At 56.6% G+C, this 19,415-nt stretch overlaps 1 protein-coding gene across 2 annotated transcripts in view; it reads left to right on the top strand.

Annotated features, from left to right (window-relative positions):
• Nucleotides 1–15,302: 15,302 nt before the first annotated feature.
• The window catches only part of THBS2 (thrombospondin 2), a 38,315-nt gene continuing 34,202 nt past the window's right edge, over nt 15,303–19,415 (top strand). Inside the window, exons 1-2 of one of the 2 annotated variants that reach the window (XM_064384086.1) lie at nt 15,303–15,344; nt 18,048–18,121. In XM_064384086.1, coding sequence (XP_064240156.1) covers nt 18,070–18,121 — 52 coding nt within the window. In that variant the 5' untranslated portion in view covers nt 15,303–15,344; nt 18,048–18,069. Of the gene's footprint in view, nt 15,345–17,130; nt 17,488–18,047; nt 18,122–19,415 lie in introns of those variants that run through there. The other variant, XM_064384085.1, reaches the window with a different exon arrangement.

The following is a 19,415-nucleotide window of genomic DNA, read 5'->3' as shown; positions in this document are numbered from 1 at the left end:
TGAGAGGAGTAGATTGTTCCCTTACTAACAGCAGGCTTAGGATCCCGTCACGGGAAATGCCCTCATCTCATTTCACTCTGGCTCATTCTTCCATCCCCGTGTTCCCTGTATTCTCCCAATTCCAAGAACCTTCCAGAAATGGGGCCGCCCTAAGCCCAGCCCTCCTCTTCTGCACAGGTCCCTCCGGCTCAGGCCAGAGGGAGGTTTGCAGCCCAGCCCCAGCCTCTCCCAGTCCTGGGGGCGACGCCTCTGCATGCCCACAACTCCCTGCATGGGCCCACCTTGGGTTTTCTCTGTTGAGCTTGGCCCCTCACTAAGTCCGGACCTGCTGCAAGGCCCTGGTCCCCAGCCGGGCCTGTTTCTCTCTCGCTTCGTCGGAGGAGCAGGATTGGATTCCTGGTCTCTCCCCACATATGGCTGCCAGGCCCAGGTGACCCCAACATCCTCCACCGCCCAGTAGGCTTGCGGGATTAAAGAGCCAGATGCCAGGCGTTGCTTCTGGGAAGACTGTGTGCATCAAAGCCCATTGCGTGGGGCGTGGGCACCTGCCTTTCTGTCTCCAGGACCAGGCCAGTGTCTCCAGCCTCATTCTCTTCAGTTCCAGCTGCTCCTCCCCTTCCCCTCCTCCCGTCCTCCTCCTTCTTCCGTGGCCTGTTTGGCTGAGGCATGTGTGGTCCCTGAGCCCCCGCTGTTGTGACACAACATGACAGAGTGACCATGGCTCAGAGATGGGAGCCGGGAGAGGCCCGGGGTGTGGAGAGACCATCCTGTGCCTGATGAGCACCCAGTCCTGTTCCCCTCCTTCCCACAGATGAGTCATCTTCAGAATTGCTCCCCTGTCCCTGCTGCTCGTGTGCCCACTGTCTGCACTCACGGGGCCAGACACGTGTCTGGGCTGGAAGATTCTTCCTTTGGGTGCCTTCGCACTCTGCCCTAGCTGCCATCCCAAGCCAGGAAAATGCCCCGCCCCTCAGACGGGGCTAGAGTCATGTGTGTGGGCGTATCCCTGTGGCCATCCCTGTGTCCATCCCTGTGCCCTGTGTCCATCCCTGTGACCTGTGTTCATCCTTGTGTCCAACCTGTGACCTGTGTCCATCCCTGTGACCTATGTCCATCCCTGTGCCCTGTGTCCATTCCTGTGTCCATCCCTGTGACCTGTGCCCATCCCTGTGCCCTGTGTCCATCCTTGTGTCCATCCTGTGACCTGTGTCCATCCCTGTGACCTATGTCCATCCTGTGACCTGTGTCCATTCCTGTGACCTATGTCCATCCCTGTGCCCTGTGTCCATTCCTGTGTCCATCCCTGTGACCTGTGTCCATCCCTGTGTCCATCCCTGTGACCTGTCCATTCCTGTGTCCATCCCTGTGACCTGTGTCCATTCCTGTGTCCATCCCTGTGACCTGTGTCCATCCCTGTGCCCTGTGTCCATCCCTGTGACCTGTGTCCATCCTTGTGTCCATCCTGTGACCTGTGTCCATTCCTGTGACCTATGTCCATCCTGTGACCTGTGTCCATTCCTGTGACCTATGTCTATCCCTGTGCCCTGTGTCCATTCCTGTGTCCATCCCTGTGACCTGTGTCCATCCCTGTGACCTGTGTCCATTCCTGTGTCCATCCCTGTGACCTGTGTCCATTCCTGTGTCCATCCCTGTGACCTGTGTCCATCCCTGTGCCCTGTGTCCATCCCTGTGACCTGTGTCCATCCTTGTGTCCATCCTGTGACCTGTGTCCATCCCTGTGACCTGTGTCCATCCCTGTGACCTGTGTCCATCCTTGTATCCATTCTGTGACCTGTGTCCATCCCTGTGACCTATGTCCATCCCTGTGCCCTGTGTCCATCCCTGTGTCCATCCCTGTGACCTGTGTCCATTCCTGTGTCCATCCCTGTGACCTGTGTCCATCCTTGTGTCCATCCTGTGACCTGTGTCCATCTCTGTGACCTGTGTCCATCCCTGTGACCTGTGTCCATCCCTGTGCCCTGTGTCCATTCCTGTGTCCATCCCTGTGACCTGTGTCCATCCTTGTGTCCATCCTGTGCCCTGTGTCCATCCCTGTGACCTGTGTCCATTTCTTTGTTCATCCCTGTGACCAGTGCCCCTGCACCCATCCCTGTGAAACAGCTCAGTGTCCACAGCACAGGGGATTCTGCACCTGTGACTGTGAAAGCTCCACTGAGCCAGCGATACTCACAGAAGATGTCTGGAAGCAGAAGCCATCCTTCTCAATTCTGGAAAGTTGGAGCTTAGCTCTGTTTCTTAGATTTGAGATTGATGTCTCAGATAAAGAACTCTGTAAGAAACAGCCTTGAAACTCATCATTGCATTGGATTCTCCCTCCACAAAAACAGGGTGCTGTGTGAGATGTTCACAGCCGGCGCCCGCTCAGGGTGCTGTATGCTACGTTCACAGCTGGCGCCCGCTCAGGGTGCTGTGAGCTACGTTCACAGCTGGCGCCCGCTCAGGGTGCTGTATGCTACGTTCACAGCTGGCGCCCGCTCAGGGTGCTGTATGCTACGTTCACAGCTGGCGCCCGCTCAGGGTGCTGTGAGCTACGTTCACAGCTGGCGCCCGCTCAGGGTGCTGTGAGCTACGTTCACAGCTGGCGCCCGCTCAGGGTGCTGTGAGCTACGTTCACAGCTGGCGCCCGCTCAGGGTGCTGTGAGCTACGTTCACAGCTGGCGCCCGCTCAGGGTGCTGTGAGCTACGTTCACAGCTGGCGCCCGCTCAGGGTGCTGTGAGCTACGTTCACAGCTGGCGCCCGCTCAGGGTGCTGTGAGCTACGTTCACAGCTGGCGCCCGCTCAGGGTGCTGTGAGCTACGTTCACAGCTGGCGCCCGCTCAGGGTGCTGTGAGCTACGTTCACAGCTGGCGCCCGCTCAGGGTGCTGTGAGCTACGTTCACAGCTGGCGCCCGCTCAGGGTGCTGTGAGCTACGTTCACAGCTGGCGCCCGCTCAGGGTGCTGTGAGCTACGTTCACAGCTGGCGCCCGCTCAGGGTGCTGTATGCTACGTTCACAGCTGGCGCCCGCTCAGGGTGCTGTGAGCTACGTTCACAGCTGGCGCCCGCTCAGGGTGCTGTGTGCTACGTTCACAGCTGGCGCCCGCTCAGGGTGCTGTGTGCTACGTTCACAGCTGGCGCCCGCTCAGGGTGCTGTGTGCTACGTTCACAGCTGGCACCCCTGTGAGCTATGTTCACAGCTGGCACCCGCTCAGGGTGCTGTGTGCTATGTTCATAGCTGCCACCTGCTCAGGGTGCTGTGTGCTATGTTCATAGCTGCCACCTGCTCAGGGTGCTGTGTGCTACCTTCACAGCTAGCTCATGCTCATTGACTAGCAGAGTCCTGGGTTTATGGTATTTACTAAAATTATGATTGACTTAACAGATGAACAAAGATATTGGTTTATGCATTTCTGTGTGAAAACCAGCATTTCTTCTCTTCTGATGGCGTGTGGTGAGCAGTAGTCAGTTTCCGGTCCGATCAGCTTGGCTACTTTCCATCTCTCCCAGCTAAACACCAACACCCGAGCTCACAGCCAAGAGTGGGCCCGTCTGCGGAGAGGCTCACGCCCTCGGCCGGGGTCCATCGCTGGCTCTGTGCCTGTTTGCGGAGAGGCTCACGCCCTTGGCCAGGGTCTGTTGAGCCAGCTGACAGATGGTAAGGTAAAGGTGAAATCACCCGGAAAGGGGGAATGCAGTGTGGGGTATTTGGTGCCAGTGGTCAGAGAAGACCCCCGGAGGAGGGTTTGGGCCTGGGGTCTGGGTGACCAAAGACCCAGTCTCAGCTGGGCGCGGTGGCTCACACCTGTCATCCCGGCACTTTGGGAGGCTGAGGCAGGCGGATCACAAGGGCAAGAGATTGAGACCATCCTGGCCAACACGGTGAAACCCCGTCTCTACTAAAAATGCAAAAATTAGCTGGGCTTGGTGGTGCACACCTGTAATCCTACTCGGGAGGCTGAGGCAGGAGAATTGCTCGAACCAAGGAGGTGGAGGTTGCAGTGAGCCGAGATCTCGCCATTTCACTACTGCCTGGGTGAGAGAGTGAGACTTCATCTCAAAAAAAAAAAAAAAAAACCCCTAGCCTCTGAGGATGTGATGGGAGAAAGGGCAGTGAGAGCTCAAGGACAGCGTCTGAGGCACAGAAAGGCGGCCAGGAGGCAGGGAAGCCTGGACGGCGAGGGAACGTGGGCAGTGCTGGACCCCAGGAGGAAGCCGTGGGGGTCTGCTCTTAACTCTAAGTACACCGGGGGGCCCTTGGGGGATTTTTCCAGCGGGGTCTCTGTACAGATGTCCCTGTGGTCGCCATGTGGGGAGGGGCTGGGGGTGGAATGGGCCCAGGACGGAGGACTGGGGTGCCTGGCACTAGTGAGCCACGGACCTCTCTCTCCTGTGAGGCTGGGACCTGTTCTGAGCGCTCTGTGGGACGCGGCCTCACAGCTCCCTAGGAGAGGTCCCCGTTTTATTAGGATCTCGGTGCAGGAGGAGGCTCAGTGAGCTCCTGGGGACTCTGAGTGAGGATGACCTGCTGACCACTCCCATGGCCGGGATCCAGAGGAAGAAGATGGTGGAAGCCTGGGTTGGAAGTAGCTGCCGTGGGGCGGGAGGTGAGGCAGGGGCCTGGGCCAGGCTGAGCTCTTGGGGCTCGCAGGTGCATTGGACCCCAGTTCAGGGAGAGATAAGAGTCACAGGTGACTCAGAGGTCTTGCCTTGCAGAGCCTGGTGGTCAGAACACTTGCTGGTTTGGGGGAGGTTGGGGTGAGGTGGCTCCATTCCTGGGAATCGGGAGGAGTTTTACATCCAATGGGCATATTTCAGTGGAAGCCGGATGGTGAGCCTAAAGTCAGGGTGATCCTTGGTTAGAGGTGATGTTTTTAAACCCAGGGGCAGGAGACAGGTGAGGCCACTGGAAAGAGGGAAGAGGGGGACCGGCAGATGGAGCCCCCAGGGCATGGACCACAGGTGTGGTGAGGACAAGGGCCCCCTTCTCCCCTGGACACTCCTGCCCCTGATCCACGGTTTCCGTTGTTCGTGTGTTCATGGACTGCATCAGAATCTGAAAATCCTGGTGTAGCTGTGTCCTTTTCACAGTGACGCGAGGGCTGAAAAGCAAGCAGACACGTAGAATGTGCATAGGCCTGGGCTGAAGACAGAGCATGGGCTGGGGGCTGGGGCCAGGCACACCTGTCACAGCCCTTCTGACTCAGAGGCTTTTATATCACCTCTTCCTGCTCTTCTCTGTGGCCTGAACCTGCTCCCTACACACCCCAAGGTGATCTGGGGATATTTGCTGGATGGGTGCTGCTTAGAGCTTGCTAAAATTATTGAAAGAGCAAGCAGACGGACTTTCCCTGCACGGCGGCTCCAGCTGAAACGCACACACAGGACACTGGGCTTGGCCCACTGGCGGCTTCTGACTCAGTAGTTGGGGGTTGGGGAATCTGACAGTGGCCTTTGAACAAGCTCCCCCACTCCAAGGCTGCGCTTGGAGCAGCAAGACTGGAGTGACTGGAACTCAGCAGGGCACTTTTATCCTGGCCACCATCCTGGGGTGGGCTTGTTGTCACCCATTCTACAGAGCAGAGAGCAAAGGACCCAGGAGACAGTCACAATGGCACAGCTGGCTTGCGGCCGGAGCTAGACTCTCTGCTCAACCCACCACCTTGCCTGCCTCTCCCAGGAAGAGAAGTGCCTCCATCTGCCTGCCTGTCCACCGGGCCACGTGCCTCCGTCCTGCCCAGGCCGCGCAGCAGTCTTTCTGCATCAGTGCTCCGTTCACCCAGCCCTGATCCCACCCTGCCTCTGTCCTCGTGAGCTTTGCTCCGAGTCCAGGTGGCGCACTTGCCCGGGACTCACTCGCGCTGTCCTCTGTTGGACGGGAGGAGACGTGAGACCCGCTGCTTGCTCGCTGAGCCCACAGGCTAAGAGGAAACAGATGCCTGCCCCGGCAACCTCTTGGCATCGGCTCCCTGTCCCTGCTCCGGGGCGTGGGGACCCACTGCTGTGCCCGGAAGACCTGAATGCGTCCCAGGACAGGAAGGCCTCCCTGTGTCCTGTGCCTCCTGGCTCCTTCTCCTGGGACCCTCCCAAGGCAGAGAGCAGAGAAGGCGAGGCTGGTGCTGGGCACCCCCGGCTCACTCCCTCCTGGCTCTGGCCTCGCCTTGCCGACCCTGGGGCCCTTGGGACCAGGATCCTTCCCTGGACAGGGGCCCAGAATTCCCAGGGCCAGGGCGGGGGCCAGTCCCTCCTGCTTCAGTTCCACCCAAGCTGCAGTGACTCAGAGCACACACAGGAAAAGGAACGGGGGTCACTTTGTCCATGCCTGTGGGCACAGCGCAAGCCCCCGCGCTCTGCCCCTGCCCTAAGTGGAGGCAGAGCTTGAGCAAGTGGACATGGTTCCCTTCACCCTCTTGCTCCGAGCTGCCTGGACATCCAATTCGTCCTCCCTGTCCCAAGGCCTCTTATTTCCTGGACCATGCCTGTCTCCCTGCTGGGCGGGAGGTGCCGGCATTCCACGCTCTGAATGCCTCCCTCGCTTTCCCTCTTTGCCTCTCAGCCCTGACCTTCACCTGCCTTCCATTCTGGGAGTTTGGTTTCCAGATTAACGAGACTTTGGTCTGGCTAGTCTGGTGCCCTTGGAAGGCAAGCTACCTCCTGCTTGGCATGGGCCATCTGGGTGACGAGCTCGGGCCGCCCTTTCTGCCCTCGAGATCTCTCGTTCCCTAGTCACATGTGCTGACGTTGCCTCGGGGGCTGCCTGTCTCCTCTGCGGCACTGGCCAGGCGGGAACGCTCACGGCCAGAACTGAGCAGAGCCCACGGTCCTCCTCATGTGGTTCTCAGATTGCTACTAAGCCATCAGCACCACACACCTGCTCCCCTGCCTCAGAGCCCGTCTCTGATCACAGAGCTCAAAATGTTCTAACTCTTAGGGACTCCCACTGTAACGGGGCATCTTCGGGACTGCATGACTGCTTTAGAAACACCTGGAGAAATGGAAGTTTCGGGCCATGTGTCTGCACAGGCGTCCTCCTTTTACTGTGATTCAATCTGTGCGGTGACGGAGGGAGGTCTGTGGCGATCCTGCAAGTGTGCAGGGGCCGCTTCTCCAACTGCAAGTGTTCGGTTCGTGGCTCCGTGTCATGTTTTGCAATTCCTACCATATTTCACATTTTTCATGATTATTATGTCTGTGATGGTGATCTTCAGTGTTAACTACCTTAATTGTTTCGGGCCATCCACAGCTGCAGCCATAGAAGATGGCAGAGATCACTGATGGGCATTGTATGTGCTCTGACTTCCCCACGGACGGCGGGTCCGTCTTTCCCTCTCTCTTCAGGCCTCCGTATTCCCTGAGATGCAACAATATTGAAATTAAGCCAATGAATCACCTACAGTGGCCTCTAAGAGTTCAAGTGACAGGAAGAGTTTTGATTTCTCGCTTCAAATCAAAAGCTAGACGTGACTGAGCTTAGTGAGGAAGGTACGTCCAAGCCGAGGCAGGCTGAAAGCGTGGCCTCTTGCACCAGTTAGCCACGTTGCAAGTGCAAAGGAAAAGTTCTGAAAGGACATTGAAAGTCCTCCTCCAATGAGCACACACATGATAAGGAAGCAGAACAGCCTTATTGCTGAGAGGGAGAAAGTTTGAGTGTCCTGAAGAGAAAATCAAACCAGCCACAACGTTCTCTGAAGCCAAAGCCGAATCTAAAGCAAGGCTCTAATCTCTTGAGTTCTGTGAGGGTGAGAGAGATGAGGAAGCTGCAGAAGAACAGCCCGAGGCTGGCAGAGACTGGTTCACGGAGTGTAGGGAAGAAGCCGTCGCTGCGAGATGAAAGTTCAAGGTGAGGCAGCAGGTGCGATGGAGAAGCTGCAGCAAGTGACCCAAAAGCTTCAGCTAAAATGACTGATGAGGGGGCTGCACTCCACAGCCGATTTTTAGTGAAGGTGGACTAGTCTTCTATTAGAAGAAGAGGCCATCTGCAGCTGTCACAGTAGAGAGGCGTCAATGCTGGGCTTCAAATATTCAAAGGCCAGGCTGTCACTTTTATTAGAGGCTAATGCAGCTGGTGACTCAAAGCTGGAACTCGTGTTCATGTACGTGTCTGAGATCTTCAGACCCTTAAGAACTATCCTAAATCTATTATTCTTGTGCCCTTTAAATGGATCAAAAAAGTCTAAATGACAGCAAATCTGTTCTCAGCATGGTTTGCTAAATATTTTAAGCCCACTGTTGAGACCTGCTGCTCAAAAACAGATCTGTTTTAGAATGTGACTGCTCTTTGTCAATGTGCTCGGTCACCCCAGAGCTCTGATGGAGATGGTCAGTGAGATGAATGTTGTTTTCACGCCTGCCAACACATATCCATTCTGCAGCCAGTGGATCAGGAGTGATTTGGACTTTCAATCTTACTATTTAACAAACACATTTCATGAGGCTATAGCTGCCATAGAGAGTGATTCCTCTGAAGAATCTGGGCAAAGTCAACTGAAAACCTTCTGGAAAGGATTCACCATTCTAGATGCCACTAGAACATTCATGGTTCATGGGAGAAGGAAAAATATCAGCACTGACAGGAGTTTGGAAGAAGCTGTTTCCCACCGTGAAGGATGGCTCTGAAGGCTCCAGGCTTTTGTGGAGGAAGTCACTGAAGATATGATGGAATGAGCAAGAGAATGACGAATTAGAAGCTGGGCCTGAGGATGGGACTGAACTGCTGTACTCTCATGATAAAACTTGACTGGATCGGGAGTTACTTATTGTGGATGAGCAAAGCAAATGACCTACTCAGATGACATGTCCTCCCAGTGAAGACGGGAAATGCTTCCCTCCTGGGGAAGATGCTGAGATGACAAAGACTTCAGAACACTACATCAGCTTAGCTGACAAAGCAGCAGCAGGGTTTCGGAGAATTGACATCAATTTTGGAAGAAGTTCTTGTGTGGATAAACTGCTATCAAACAGGATGACATGCTACAGAGAAAGTGGTGAACGACAGTCAATGGATGCAGCAAACTTCACTGTGGTCTTCCTTTAAGAACTTGCCACAGCCCCTCCGACCCTCGAGAGCCACCACCCTGATCAGTCGGTAGCCGTCGGCGCTCACGCAAGGCTCTCCCCCAGCAAGAAGACGACGATTCATTGCAGGTTAGTAGTTTTGAGCAATGAAGTGTTTTAGAATTAAGATGTGTACGTTGTTCTTTTAGACATCGTGCTGCTATGACTAGACTATGGTAGAGCCTAAACATCACTTTTACACGCACTGGGAAACCACAGGTCTATGCAGCTCACTTGACTGCAGCGGCGTGCAGCTGCACCTGCGGTGTCTCCAAGGGGTGCCCGTCTTAGCCTCCTGGGCCCGCCCGGCTGTGATGATGATGGTATCACAAACAACACACCTGCATTGCCCCGCGGTTCTGGAGTCCAGCAGTTTTAAACGCAGGGGGTGGCGGGGCTGCTCGTCCTTGGGATGCTCGGCAGAGGCCCCTCCCTGTCTCCCGCAGCTTCTAGTGTTTCTGGCAGTCCTTGGTGACCTTTGCTGGTGGCTGCGTCACTGTGGTCTCTGCCTCCATCAGACAGTGCTCGCCCTGTGTCTGTGTGTTCATATTCTCTGTTCTCTTTAGAACACTAGCCACTAGACTCGGGGCCTGCCCTACTTCAGCTCAACCTCATCTTAACTTGATTTCATCCATGAAGGTGCTGGTATTTCCAGTAAGTTCATCCACAGGTTCGGGGTGGGCGTGAACTTGTGGGGCAGGATTCCACCTGCTGTGTCTGTGCCTGGTCCTTCTGCGCCCATGCGCCCATGCCTCCCTCAGCCTCGCTGGCTTTCCCGCCCAGGCCTCTGGCTGCTTTTCGCTTCATCTTCACATCTCCCTTCCTCCTCACTCCCAGGGGGCCCAGGGAAGACGCTGACCGGAGCTGCCCCTCCACTCCCCCTCTGGCGTCCTGCACATCGGGGCTGAGAAGACCCACCTCACCCTGCCGGGAACCTCTGCGACGCCCACCGCCTGTGAAGCCCATTCCACGCACCTGGGCCCGGGCTCTGCGCCGGGAGCCTGCTGTTCTCTGCACTATGAACACCCACCCACTGACCCACCCACTGACCCACCCACTGTCTCTGCCTGAAATCCTTTCTCACCTGGGGATGCCCCGTCCACGGGCCATTTTCCAATCGGCTTCCTTCTTCCCCCTCTAAAGAGCCTTCCTGATTCTGGCTGCCAGGTCTTAAGGAAGGAGGCCTGTCACCTCTGCACCCGCCCATCCGCACGTGGAGGTCACGGCTACGTTCCTTCCCCGCCCCGTCGGTGCCACGGTCTTCACTGCATGCTCCTAAGTGCTGAGCAGCAGAGCTGCGAGTCTTCAGCCTTAATCAGGAAACGCGCGTCCTGCAGATGAAGGAACGGGGAGGCCATGGCACGGCGGAGCAGGGGAGGCTGCCCTCCACATTCCAACCCCAGGAAAAAGTAACCTGGAGGCAGAAAAAGTCAAACTGATGAATGGACAATTATCCACTGAACATTCTCTAAGGGTAACTGGGTTATACTGTTTTGAATTTGAGGTAACAGCAATCTATTTAAATTACTTTTTATTTCAAATGATGACGTTGTCACCAATAGCTTAAAAAGCAAACAACGTACCTTAAACACGACACATACACTCTTGAAGTCTAGTCTGTTCTCTGTGTGTGTAAAGCTCCCTCCCTCTCCCACAGACCGCTTGCATATCCCCCCTGAAGACAGAGGCCAGGAAGTGAGGCTGGCTCTCTGTGGTGCCAGCCACTCTCTGCAGCGCTGGAGCCCTGTGGGGGAATGGCAGGAGGCCTGAGAGATGCACCCCTGCCACAGAAAGGGGGATAAGGGTTGTGTCCACAGAAATTCACTCTCATGTTCTCTAACTAAGACGTGGGGAGTCCATGGCCAAGCTAATAACTCCACACAATGGGAAGGAACCTGACAGGCAGGTGCCGACAGGAAGCACGTGCAGGGGGCTCTGGCAAAGCAGCCCTTCCTCCACTCACCACCCACCCAAGCTGGAGGGAGAAGAACTTCCTCATCCAAGGTCCACCTCCACCTGGGAGAAGAGGCCCCTCCCGTGTCCACTGTTAACCCTGACCTGGGAGAATCGGCCCCTTTGCCATCCACCTTTCACTCTGACCTCCGCTGTCCATCATTAACCCTGGCCTGGGAGAAACAGCACCTCCCCTACTTACCATCTACCCTAGCCTAGGAGAAGCAGCAGCTCTCCGTACACCATACACCCTTACAGCCTTACCTGGGAGAAGTGGAGCCCCCACTATCCACCATCCACCCTTACCTGGGAGAAGTGACCCCCCATCCACCATCCACCCTTACCTGGGAGAAGCGATTCCTCCCCATCCACCGTCCACCCTTACCTGGGAGACTCAGCTCCCCCATCCACCGTCCACGCTTACCTGGGAGACTCAGCTCCCCCATCCACCGTCCACCCTTACTGGGAGACTCAGCTCCCCCATCCACCGTCCACCCTTATCTGGGAGACTCGGCTCCCCCATCCACCGTCCACCCTTATCTGGGAGGCTCAGCTCCCCCATCCACCGTCCACCCTTATCTGGGAGGCTCAGCTCCCCCATCCACCGTCCACCCTTACCTGGGAGACTCAGCTCCCCCACCCACCGTCCACCCTTATCTGGGAGGCTCAGCTCCCCCATCCACCCTCCACCCTTACCTGGGAGACTCAGCTCCCCCACCCACCGTCCACCCTTACCTGGGAGACTAAGCTCCCCCATCCACCGTCCACGCTTACCTGGGAGACTCAACTCCCCCATCCACCGTCCACCCTTACCTGGGAGACTCAGCTCCCCCATCCACCGTCCACCCTTACTGGGAGACTCAGCTCCCCCATCCACCGTCCACCCTTATCTGGGAGACTCAGCTCCCCCATCCACCGTCCACCCTTACCTGGGAGGCTCAGCTCCCCCATCCACCGTCCACCCTTACCTGGGAGACTCAGCTCCCCCACCCACCGTCCACCCTTACCTGGGAGACTCAGCTACCCCACCCACCGTCCACCCTTACCTGGGAGACTCAGCTCCCCCATCCACCGTCCACGCTTACCTGGGAGACTCAGCTCCCCCATCCACCGTCCACCCTTACCTGGGAGGCTCAGCTCCCCCATCCACCATCCACCCTTACCTGGGAGGCTCAGCTCCCCCATCCACCGTCCACCCTTATCTGGGAGGCTCAGCTCCCCCATCCACCGTCCACCCTTACCTGGGAGACTCAGCTTCCCCATCCACCGTCCACCCTTACCTGGGAGACTCAGCTCCCCCACCCACCGTCCACCCTTACCTGGGAGAGTCAGCTCCCCCACCCACCGTCCACCCTTACCTGGGAGACTAAGCTCCCCCATCCACCGTCCACCCTTACCTGGGAGAGTCAGCTCCCCCATCCACCGTCCACGCTTACCTGGGAGACTCAGCTCCCCCATCCACCGTCCACCCTTACTTGGGAGAGTCAGCTCCCGCATCCACCGTCCACCCTTACCTGGGAGAGTCAGCTCCCCCACCCACCGTCCACCCTTACCTGGGAGACTAAGCTCCCCCATCCACCGTCCACCCTTACCTGGGAGACTCAGCTCCCCCATCCACCGTCCACCCTTACTTGGGAGAGTCAGCTCCCGCATCCACCGTCCACCCTTACCTGGGAGAGTCAGCTCCCCCATCCACCGTCCACGCTTACCTGGGAGACTCAGCTCCCCCATCCACCGTCCACCCTTACCTGGGAGACTCAGCTCCCCCATCCACCGTCCACCCTTACCTGGGAGAGTCAGCTCCCCCATCCACCGTCCACGCTTACCTGGGAGACTCAGCTCCCACACCCACCGTCCATCCTTACCTGGGAGACTCAGCTTCCCCATCCACCGTCCACCCTTACCTGGGAGACTCAGCTCCCCCACCCACCGTCCACCCTTACCTGGGAGAGTCAGCTCCCCCACCCACCGTCCACCCTTACCTGGGAGACTCAGCTCCCCCATCCACCGTCCACCCTTACTTGGGAGAGTCAGCTCCCCCATCCACCGTCCACGCTTACCTGGGAGGCTCAGTTCCCCCATCCACCGTCCACCCTTACCTGGGAGACTAAGCTCCCCCATCCACCGTCCACGCTTACCTGGGAGACTCAGCTCCCCCATCCACCGTCCACCCTTACTTGGGAGAGTCAGCTCCCCCATCCACCGTCCACGCTTACCTGGGAGGCTCAGTTCCCCCATCCACCGTCCACCCTTACTTGGGAGAGTCAGCTCCCCCATCCACCGTCCACGCTTACCTGGGAGGCTCAGCTCCCCCATCCACCGTCCACGCTTACCTGGGAGGCTCAGCTCCCCCATCCACCGTCCACCCTTACTTGGGAGAGTCAGCTCCCCCATCCACCGTCCACGCTTACCTGGGAGGCTCAGCTCCCCCATCCACCGTCCACCCTTACCTGGGAGAAGCGATTCCTCCCCATCCACCGTCCACCCTTACCTGGGAGACTCAGCTCCCCCATCCACCGTCCACGCTTACCTGGGAGACTCAGCTCCCCCATCCACCGTCCACCCTTACCTGGGAGACTCAGCTCCCCCATCCACCGTCCACCCTTACCTGGGAGACTCAGCTCCCCCATCCACCATCCACCCTTACTTGGGAGAGTCTGCTCCCCCATCCACCGTCCACCTTTACCTGGGAGACTCAGCTCCCCCATCCACCGTCCACCCTTACTTGGGAGAGTCAGCTCCCCCATCCACCGTCCACGCTTACCTGGGAGGCTCAGTTCCCCCATCCACCGTCCACCCTTACTTGGGAGAGTCAGCTCCCCCATCCACCGTCCACGCTTACCTGGGAGGCTCAGCTCCCCCATCCACCGTCCACGCTTACCTGGGAGGCTCAGCTCCCCCATCCACCGTCCACCCTTACTTGGGAGAGTCAGCTCCCCCATCCACCGTCCACGCTTACCTGGGAGACTCAGCTCCCCCATCCACCGTCCACCCTTACCTGGGAGACTCAGCTCCCCCATCCACCGTCCACCCTTACCTGGGAGACTCAGCTCCCCCACCCACCGTCCACCCTTACCTGGGAGACTCAGCTCCCCTATCCACCGTCCACCCTTACCTGGGAGACTCAGCTCCCCCATCCACCGTCCACCCTTACCTGGGAGACTCAGCTCCCCCACCCACCGTCCACCCTTACCTGGGAGACTCAGCTCCCCCATCCACCGTCCATCCTTACCTGGGAGACTCAGCTCCCCCACCCACCGTCCACCCTTACCTGGGAGACTCAGCTCCCCCATGCACCGTCCACCCCCAGCCTTAGAGCAGCAGCTCCCCTTTCCACTGTCCTTCCTGACCTGGGAGAAGCTGCGCCCACCTTTCATCATCCATCTTGACCTCTGAGAAGCAGCACCCCACACCCCTGTGCAGAGAGCACCCTGATTTTGGGAGAAGCATGAGGTGTGTGAGGCAAGGTCACTGCTGCCCCTGCCTGTGGCTCTCCGGGGTCCTGCACACCAGGCTATCCCTCTGGAGAAGCCCCCTGAACCTGGGCACCGAGGGGCTTGGCCGGGTTTGCACGTCCACTGGGAGACGTCCTTGTAGGGGCTCCGAGGACTGGGGTTAAAATAAGTTTTCCCAACGCTGCAGTCCAGCCTTCCGTCCTCTAACTGCCTGAGATAAACGTTGGCTACGTCCTCTTCGTCACGTAATAAACTTGATTATTGGCCATAATAACTTCATTAATACACAGACTACTTACTTACACTCACCGATTTATTTCCCGTGTTATTGGGAGCCACTCACTTGAGTTAGAAAGGCCAGTACCACACTGAGTAATTCGAAACATATCGAAGGCACAGAACTCGCTTTTTCTTCTCTTAGGCACAATGAGGAGTCGTAGCCAATCTTGCTGGTGTTATTTATAGCATCTTATTTCCTGAGAGAAGACAGGAAAAGTGAGTCCCTGCCTTCCCTCTCTCCGTCTGGCTCCTCCCAGGCCCGTCTGGCTGGGGCCGGGGTGCGGGAGCAGGAGGCGGCGGCGTCCGGCTCGGAGGGGCTGGACTTGGACCCCGCGGCAGGTACTCGGAGCAAATGGTGAGATCAGAAGGGGCGTGATGTCACGGCTTCGAAGGAATGAATTAACCGCGCTTCCCGGCGTGTGTGATTGACGGCGCCGCACGGGAGAAGCCGCGTATAAAGCGGGCGGCCCGGGAGCCGCGCGGCCACGTCCACGGGAGCGCCCAGCGCGGCCACGTCCACGGGAGGGTCCAGCGCGGCGGCCTCCGCAGCCCGGCAGAGCCCGACCCTGTCCCCTCGGTCATCACCGCGTCTTCTCAGCGAACCAGGTGAGATGATTTCTTAAATTCACCCAACTATTTCATTTCTTAAATATTTCTTAAATTCGCTCAATTATTTCATTTCTTGAATATAATTAGAGCTCTCGAATCCTCAGAAGGGAGCAGGAAAAAGAGCAACACAGATTCTTAGTTTAAGGTGGGTGGTGGCCACGATGGAGTTTTTGGGGCCCGCCTGAGAGCAGGCACGTGGCCCCCTCGGCCCTTCCTCCGGGCTGTGCTCCCGCCGGCCGCGCGCCCCTCGCTCTCGGAGGGTTGTGGTTGCTGCCGTTTTCATGCACGTACCTGCCTGGGAACCAGGTGAATGCGCGGTGCTTTTCAGCGTCAGAATAAGACGGTTCCGCTGCAGACTTTGCTGCTGAGGAGGGGCTGTGAGAAGGGAATTAGCGACAACTCCCCGAGCGTCTGAAGAGTGACCGGAGATCACAGACTCCGATTGCAAACAGCGTAAGCAGCTGAAAAGCGGTTCTGAATGTAACTAGAGTTTGTGGTGAGTCCATGGACAGTCCCGCGACGGGCGCACTGTGGCGCTTCACAGTTTTGCGGCAGGGTGCATATGAAAAGCCAGCTGCCAGGGCGAACGGCTGCCGCGACGGGGGCTGAGCCCTCGGGAGCCTGCTCTCGGCGGGGGGCAGCTCGGGAACAATTAGCCCTCTGCAAAGTTATCTTTTACTTCAGTTGTTCATATGAAAAGACCTTTGCAAATTCAAGCTACATTCTGCTGCAGGGAGGCAGTGACAATGGCGAGCGTGAACGTGGGCGTGTGGCGCGCAGAGGCCGGGCAGGGCACCGGGCAGGGCACCGGGCAGGGCACCGGGCAGGGCACCGGGCAGGGCACCCTGCAGCTCCTCCCCGGTTCCATCGCCGCCGGTGTCGCTGGAAGCGCTGAGGCCGGGTAGCCTGGCCGCCGGTCCTTCCTGCTGGATGGGAGCCTCGCAGTCCTTCGACGATCCGCAGCGGGGAGGCTTTGCTGGGCTCCTGCTGTTGTAAGAATCCACGTCAAGGCAGAGACAGTAGGATCTGGTTTTATCCAAGGACTCTGATTTGCTTTTCCTAACCTGTCCTTATGAAGCTGGGTGTCCAGAACTTCCGCATTTACCGGTCTTGGGGGGCCTCCGCGGAGCCAGCCCCACACAGGTGTCCCCGGGGCCTGGGATGTGCCCAGCAGGTGGGCGGATGCGCGGTGCGGGTCCGGCCGGAGCCGGAGAGGTGGGAAGAGCCTGCCGAGGCGGTGCCCGCGCTGCCGATTCCAGCCCCTGTCGTCTGTGGCGCTCACTGCCCGCGAGTTCACGGCCAAGTGTTCTCCCTGTCATCAAACCCTCGTAAGGGCTCCATAGAAAGGCCCTATCGGCACCACGGTTATGACTGCGGCTGCCTCGGGCAGTCAGAGCAGAAAGCGTCCCAGACCCAGAGGCGCGTTCTGCTCTGGTGACCTGTGCCTGTGGCTGGCCGGGCTGAGTCAGCCCCCGGCGAAGATTCGTTTGCTGAACGCGTCTCTCATAACCACCTGATGAGGTGGACGTTGTACATGACTATGGGTGTCACTGTATAGATGCGGAGACGGGGACTCAGAAGTTAAGTCAGTTCTCTCAGGTGGCGCAGCTGGTGCTGGCAGCCGGTGATTCTTCTGGAACCGGGATGGGTGCCCCAGTCACTAAGGACCCCGGGGGGCAGCACTGGGGAGGAGCAGATGTGTTGGGGAGGGTCCGGGGGGGCTGCCTGGCATTTCTCTCCTTCTGGGGAACGTTCGTCTTTCCTGGAAGGTGAGGATTTCCAGGTTACCAAATGCTGTTTCTGGAAAGTCCTGGGATTAACAATGAGAAGTTAACGGCCTTTGATATTCTAAATATGGGAAGAATGGGAGTCTCCGAGTTAGCTCCATGCTAGAGCAGGGTGTGACCGGTTGCTGGAAGGGGCTTGGGGAGCCATGGGACCCACACGCCCGTTCGGGAAAGGAGAAGCTGAGACCCACAGGGTTAATCTGCAGCCGGGCTTCAGGCCAGGCCTCCTGACTTCGCGTCCAGCCTCCCCTGAGCTGTGCCAACTTAAAATCCCCAAGAATGGAAAAACAGGCCTGCAGGAAACTGAAAAGCCAGGGTCAAAATGATGGCTTAGTCAAGTGTTCTGTGTTTTTGTAAGTGTAATTCACCAAATTAAGTTTATTTGTTACTTTTTATACAGTTAATATTTATTCTATTTAATTAGGTTATGCGTAACTGTTTTTCCTGGATATTTACACAAAATGCTTTCACAGATTATTTTTGTGGGGCTGGATATTTTTCTAAATTCAAACTTTCTCGATCTAAGTCCTGGCCACGCGTCCTGTGAACAGAATGACTCCAGGCGAGCGCCGAGCTTGCCCTCTTCCCCTCGCTCATCTGTGAAGTGAGGACAGTTAGAGCACCACTTGCCTCTCAGGCCATCGTGAAGATGAAACTATAGGAATATTTACAACCTGATGAGTACAGTGCTTGCCAGCAGATGCTAGCCCAGCAAATCTTAGTTTCAGTTAGAAGAATCCTGCTCGATCAGCAAATCTCCTCCTTAGCTCTCAGCTTCCCACGAATCCAGTTGGTGCTGAGTTTTAGATGCAAACTGTTTTTCAATGGTCATGTGAGGCACCGGGCCAGTGTCTCGCACAGGCAGGATTCCAGCTGTGGACTCATCACTAACAAGGGGTTCTTGTATTCCCAGGAGGCAAACTGCGGGAGGCAAGATGGTCTGGGGGCTGGTCCTGCTGGCTTTGTGGGTGTGGCCCAGCACGCAAGGTGAGTGTCCGCACAGTAACTTACTTTTGAGGCAGTGTGACCTGAGATAATTTATCTTTGGAAAATTCAGGTGTTAGAGAACAATACCATTCCACCCAGAGCTGCGGTATTTTCCGTGCACAGTCCACCTCGTTTCCGTACAGGATGGTCACAACACTGCAGGTATTTGGCGTTGGGTGACTTCTTTTATCCCACTTTCTTCCTCCTTTAAATATTTTCCCATGTTTACCTTTTTACAATGTGGTTTTTAATGACTGCATAATATTTCATCTCAGAGAAAGCCTCATATTTTTCAACCAATTGCCACTTAGATTGGCCTATTTTCATTAGCATAAATGATGACACGAAACAAGTGTGGTGAATAAATCTTAATAGCATTTGTGATTTTATCCTTTGGGTAGGTTACAAAGTTAGAAATGCCGAATTAAAGCTTTTAATTTTTTAAATTATTGCCAAGCAGCTACAGGGAACGTGGTAGAACGCCCATTTCTATCAGCAACACTCTTGTAATTTGCCAGACATTAGATGGAGAGGAAGGCTTTGTTTAAACTTTCCGCTCAGGGTATTACTTTGAATTGTTTAAACTGTTAGGATTTTGGTGAGGTCTGATCACTTTTCTCGCCAACAGTTTAGGTGGTGACTGAAAACCATTTGTTTATCTACTTGAGACCCGTCACGGTTTCGGATCCTCACCCACAGGGTGCATTATGAGTTGGAGAATACGTTTTTAAGAAATAACAAGATGCTGACATAACTGGGTTAAGGCAGTTGATCTCGAGAAAGCAACATATGATTTAGCCGCTTTCTGACGCTCTATCAGTAGGAGGCTGAAGAACCATGCCTTTCCTACTTTATTCATTTATTTAATGTTTTCCGGAGCCATTGACTGGTAGAGAGGAAGGCTGCTTTTCAGCCCGAGATCTCAGAGGGGAGAGACAGACCGAACGCTGGCTCAAAGTCAAGACCTGGGACGTGTGCCAGAATGTCAGTCGGGGCATGGCTTCCCTGGCCAAGAAGGTCGTGCTATGCAAAGGGACCGTGGAATAGGCAGGCGGGGCACTGCCTGGCTCCACCGATTTACCTCCTGGCACAGGCTCCTTGACAGCCAGGGACAGAAACTGACCCACAGACCTGCAGCCGCGTTGGGACCACACTCCGAGTAGCGGCACTGGCACGGAGGACGGTGGCTTTGCATCAGCGATAGCTCTGGCCTTCCTGTCAAAGAGGGGGAGACGCTGCGGAATAGGGGTGGCCTTGTTCATTTCCTCACACGCGAGGCTCTGGTTTGTCACCC

Source organism: Aotus nancymaae, unplaced genomic scaffold (genome assembly GCF_030222135.1).
Source record: "Aotus nancymaae isolate 86718 unplaced genomic scaffold, 86718_ANA_hifiasm-v0.15.2.pri h1tg000034l, whole genome shotgun sequence".
NCBI classification, from domain to species: domain Eukaryota; kingdom Metazoa; phylum Chordata; class Mammalia; order Primates; family Aotidae; genus Aotus; species Aotus nancymaae.
This window is presented reverse-complemented; position numbering and strand designations above follow the sequence as displayed.